The 4,791-nt window shown below is 43.7% G+C and overlaps 1 protein-coding gene across 2 annotated transcripts in view; it reads left to right on the forward strand.

Moving 5' to 3' along the window:
* Window positions 1–662: 662 nt before the first annotated feature.
* Window positions 663–4,791, forward strand: part of LOC106530950 (runt-related transcription factor 2) — a gene marked incomplete at its 5' end in the record, with an annotated part of 31,437 nt that continues 27,308 nt past the window's right edge. For both annotated transcript variants that reach the window (XM_014026683.1, XM_014026684.1), the window contains 2 exon segments: window positions 663–819; window positions 2,530–2,634. In XM_014026683.1, coding sequence (XP_013882137.1) covers window positions 663–819; window positions 2,530–2,634 — 262 coding nt within the window.

Here is a 4,791-nt window from a genome sequence, read left to right on the forward strand (position 1 = left end):
CCCTTAAATATTTATTATTTTCAAATTATCCTGTCTTTGCAATAATTAGGCTTTTATAAGTTTCAGTCTTTCTGCTTCGACATGCATAAAATTTTTAATGCCTCTAAAAAATGCTTTCAGTGTTTTTTTTTTTCGGGCCTTTTGAGTTTTTTTTTATTTCATCATAAAGGCCCCCATTAATTACTGTGCAGACATATTTTAAAGGATGGATCAAAGACGCTTGTTAAAATTTGTTGCTGGCTTTGGATTAAATGTGACACTTTCTGCGATATATCTAAGTGTTATTTACTCGTTCTTATTGCTCTGTAATTACGTCGGGCCTATACTCGTCCTTCTTTTATCTGCGTCCAAGAATCTTAATGATAACACAAGGCCTCGACTTAACATAATGACAAGAAWCCTGATGATGCTGGGAATAAAATTAAATCCGTATATCAACATGATGTGGAGGAACAGATGGTACGATGGGAAACAATGTGGAGTCTCATAGTTTTTTTGTGACGTTTCAAAGATCTTTTTGTTTTGTTTTGTTGTGACATTTATTTTTTTTATTCACATGTAGCRAAAACAATTAGAATGAAGATCAAGTTTACAGTTTTATAGCTACGGGGGGAGGAGTCCTGTTCCACAACATTTTCTAAAATGTCTGTCTTTTGTGGCAGGTGGTTGCTCTGGGGGACATACCAGACGGTACGGTTGTGACGGTGATGGCCGGCAACGACGAGAACTACTCTGCCGAGCTGCGGAACGCCTCGGGCGTGATGAAGAATCAGGTGGCGCGCTTCAACGACCTCCGCTTCGTGGGCCGCAGCGGCAGAGGTGAGGCCTCTCAGGAGCTCTCGGCTCACTCTGGCAGCTCAGACCAGAGCGATTAGGTTCAGCGGTGAGGATTAGTGGCCACGCTCCCTAAGTGGCAACCGCATAATGATCTCTGTAACTCCAGGGCTTAGACCCCCACCTCCCCTCTCCTTTAGCTGCCCCACACTCTGAGCGTTAACTTGAGGAAAGGTTTGACCCCAGGGGGATCTTTTACGTTTTCCTCCTGAAAAAAAAAACATGTCCAGCATGGATTTTCTGTCCTTTTTCTTTCACCTGACGTGACCCGGCTCAGTTGGGCCTCGTAAACTCGTCGGAGCTGCGCTGATCCCTCTCTGCCCATCCTCTGACTGCTGCACTGACGATCTGCAAATGAACATTCCTGAAATGTTTGGCATCACTAAAGCACCACTTATCGCTCGGCAATAAATCATCTCGTTTCAAATGTGACGACTTGTTCTCATCCTATTTATGCACTCTGGAAATATACACCCCGTTTATTTATTAATTTTTTTAACAAAAAAGTAATGTACAGGTGCTGTCAGCAGCTCCGCTTCAGCTGTCAAACACAGGAGGAAACCAAGGATTAGGGGAATTACTGAGAGGATGCTGTACCTGTTTCCACAGAAACCTCACATGCCCCCCTCCCCCTTATTTTCTGTGACACAGAATCGAGTAACAGGAAGTGACACAGGAGCCAGGGTAGATCGGACTACAAGGTGTCTGAAATGAATACCCCCCTCAGTGACAGATAAGTACAAGCGGAGAGAACTGATAGCATGTTAGATAGGTAAAAGTCGTGCGCCAGGAGGAGGGCGGAGCCAGCTGAGATGAAAGGAGGCGGGAGGGGGGGGGGTCTGTGTCACGTCTGACAGGTTATTTAGGGAGGAATCAGATACGGTTGATCAGATCATTAGGTTTAATAGAGCTGGCGTGCGCCGGGGGGTGGCTCGAGCCCGAGTGACGGCGACGCACAGCGTGTCCCACTTTATCCTCAGGCTCCGCTTCACCCTCACGCACCTCCAACCAGGTATGTGGGACACCTGCTGCCGCCACCTCCCGCACTTATCGCTCATGTTTATTTTAAAAAGCAGTGGTGAGGCGGAAGAGGAGGAGGAGGAGGAGGAGGGCATGTGAATGGCTGCAGCTGAACGGGCAGCTGCTTGCATGAGCCGCTGCAGCTTTCTCTCCCCCTTCCCGTTCCCCCTCCCACACACACACACACACACACACACATGTAGCTGCCGCTGCACGATGCATCTGCGTGCCTCCGTCGTTAGTGGAGCTGCTGACTTGGCCGTTGCGATCTGATTCACAGCATTCCTCGCGCGTGAACGTTAGAACGTACGCACTTGCACAGACAAGCAAGTCAACCCCAAGGCAGCAACTGCTGGGGATTATCGAGAAAGGAAGTGACTATTAAAATGCCTCTCGCCCACTCAGGCTGCATCAGAGGTTCAGGATAATGAGACACTGGCTCCTGCAGCCAGTCGTCTATTCAAGCTTTGCCAAAACAACTACAGAGRCCTCCTTAAATCAACAAAATGTTTGTTGTTAACTCCTTGTTTTTAAAGTCAAACCCACCCGTTTTTTTTTTATCACTCCTATGCAATCTCCTTCCACACTTGTGACTTGGTGATGGTTTCGAGATGAATACCGGTCATTGTCTCGGCCGACTGCACATCATTTGATGTTCTTTTTGTGTCACCGCAGGCAAGAGTTTCACGCTGACAATCACAGTATTCACCAACCCACCACAAGTGGCCACTTATCACCGAGCCATAAAGGTCACCGTGGACGGACCCCGTGAGCCCAGGAGTGAGTAGCAACGCATGCACAGTCCACGCACTCACAAGCCTCATCTTTGGTTGGATTTTAGTCAAAAGTGCTGCACCAGCAAGYTTGTACAAATATTTAAAAAATATATCAAAAAGGTAGGAGGTTAGAATCAACGGCTTAACGTATCTTCTATTTACGTCCATGCTAGAGAATTAGCTAAGATAATTTAATCCTGGATAAAGCTGTTTAGGTCAAATCTTTTTTTTAAGTGCAAAATCTCACATGATCTCATGAGATCCTGTTAAAGCTACTCATTTTCACAAAGCAGAAGAAGTGTTAGGAATGACTTTTGGCTACTGCTACTTAAAATTTGAGTCTAATATATGTAAAATTCGCGGAGTTGTAGCCAGTTTAGAGTTTTTTAAAGGGGCGATATTATGTGTTTTCCAAGCCTATATTTCAATTTTATACTAAAATAAAGTAACCATGTCACATTTTCAGCTTATGAAAGAGCTACATATTTGTAAAAATCCCCAAAACCATTTACTTCTCATCTTGACAGTTTCTAAACGCCTTGAAATAGGTCTCTGTCTCTTTAAGAAAATCCAACCACTTCGGTCACGCCCATTTCGTGGAGCGGGGTGGGGGGGGGCCGCGCGGGGGAGGGGCCTCTGCCATGAGGAAGTTCAGCTTAAAGACACATCCCAGAGGAGGAGCTTGTCCCAAAAGGACACAACCCAGGGGCGTTTCTGGTCCCCACCTGTTGTTTTGCTCCTCAGCATGGCTTCCTAAAAACACTGCAGGATTTCTCAAACATGCATGAATGAGTCAAAGCAAGACTTTGGGCATGTTTTTTTATGAGAGTATAACATTATAACATGATATAAAACTCAAAAAAGTTGATTTTACATGAAATTGCCCCTTTAAGATCACCTGGCTGAGATGGTGAAAGTGGTTGACGTCAAATGGTCTTAGATGTCTTAGATGTACACCCAATACTTTCTTCAAGTATTATTAAAATCTGAGCTAATTTAACAAACAAACAGAGTTGGCTTCATGTAATCGCTTAGCCATCAACGTATGTTTTGGGGAGGACTCTCAGCTACTACCTCACTAAACCTTAGCTTATTATTTGCCAAATTGAYTGAATTAGAGTCATTTGGTTTTGGCTATGGTTGCTAAGCTGTGGCGGCCATGTTGAATCAGGCTGAATCTGTTGTAATTGTACATCCAGGGATTACTTTGAGTATTTATAACTCACCAAGTAATTAATGAGAATTTCCTTTTTAACAGAAACGTGTGCTGACCTGCAAAGATGCAACTACCTGCCTGTTGATGGCGAGCAATAATAAGCAGACATGTTCAGTCTTTTTTTCTTTTCTTTTTTTTGTCACTTGAGTAGAAAACGAAACCAAATATTATTAGTTCATTTATTTCTTCATCATCAGTGACTTTTTTTTAAAGTGAGAAGATAAGAAAGAAGTTTTAGAGTTTCTGAAAACTCATATTCCCATAATGCCACTTGTAGGATTTAACCATCCATCTACTGTATGTCATGAAGAATCAGATTCTAGGTCAATAATGTAAAGGTTACTTTTTCACGTTTACAAAAAAGAGACTCAGCTACTGTGGATGTGTTAAACTCAACCCACTGGTCCTTTAAACTGCAGTGTGGGTGTGGCATCGTGCAGCCAGCCAATGGCAGCAAAAACTGCTAAAAATAAGGAATAAACATGTAAACTAACAGTCATCAGGCTGTTAATTAAATATAAACTATAAGAAAGCAGCTTAGAAAGAGTTTCCCATGCAAGAGGAGAAAGAGACATAAAGTGTAAGTCGAAGTATCCCTGAGAGGGTACACAGGGTAGCAGAGTGCTAGCATCAGCTTATTTTAATAGGGCCATATAAAAACAAGTGAGGAAGAAAAAAAAAACTTTACTATAGCCATCAGTGCCAACTGGTCTGGCATGCAGCTGTTTCCACAACCCTCCTCCCTATTCATAAAAAAATATATTCTCATCTCAAGGCATCTCAGTGAACAATATCACATCACAAACAAACCGGGGCGCCGCCTGCCCTGTCACATATGGCACCAGGACACACGGAGACACGGAGGAGCCAGGAGACAGTAGGATTACTACCACCATCGCTCTGTGTGGTAGGAAACACGCTGGTGGTGCCAAAAAAAAAAAAAAA

This window comes from Austrofundulus limnaeus, unplaced genomic scaffold, assembly GCF_001266775.1.
Source record: "Austrofundulus limnaeus strain Quisiro unplaced genomic scaffold, Austrofundulus_limnaeus-1.0 Scaffold581, whole genome shotgun sequence".
Taxonomy (NCBI): Eukaryota; Metazoa; Chordata; class Actinopteri; order Cyprinodontiformes; family Rivulidae; genus Austrofundulus; species Austrofundulus limnaeus.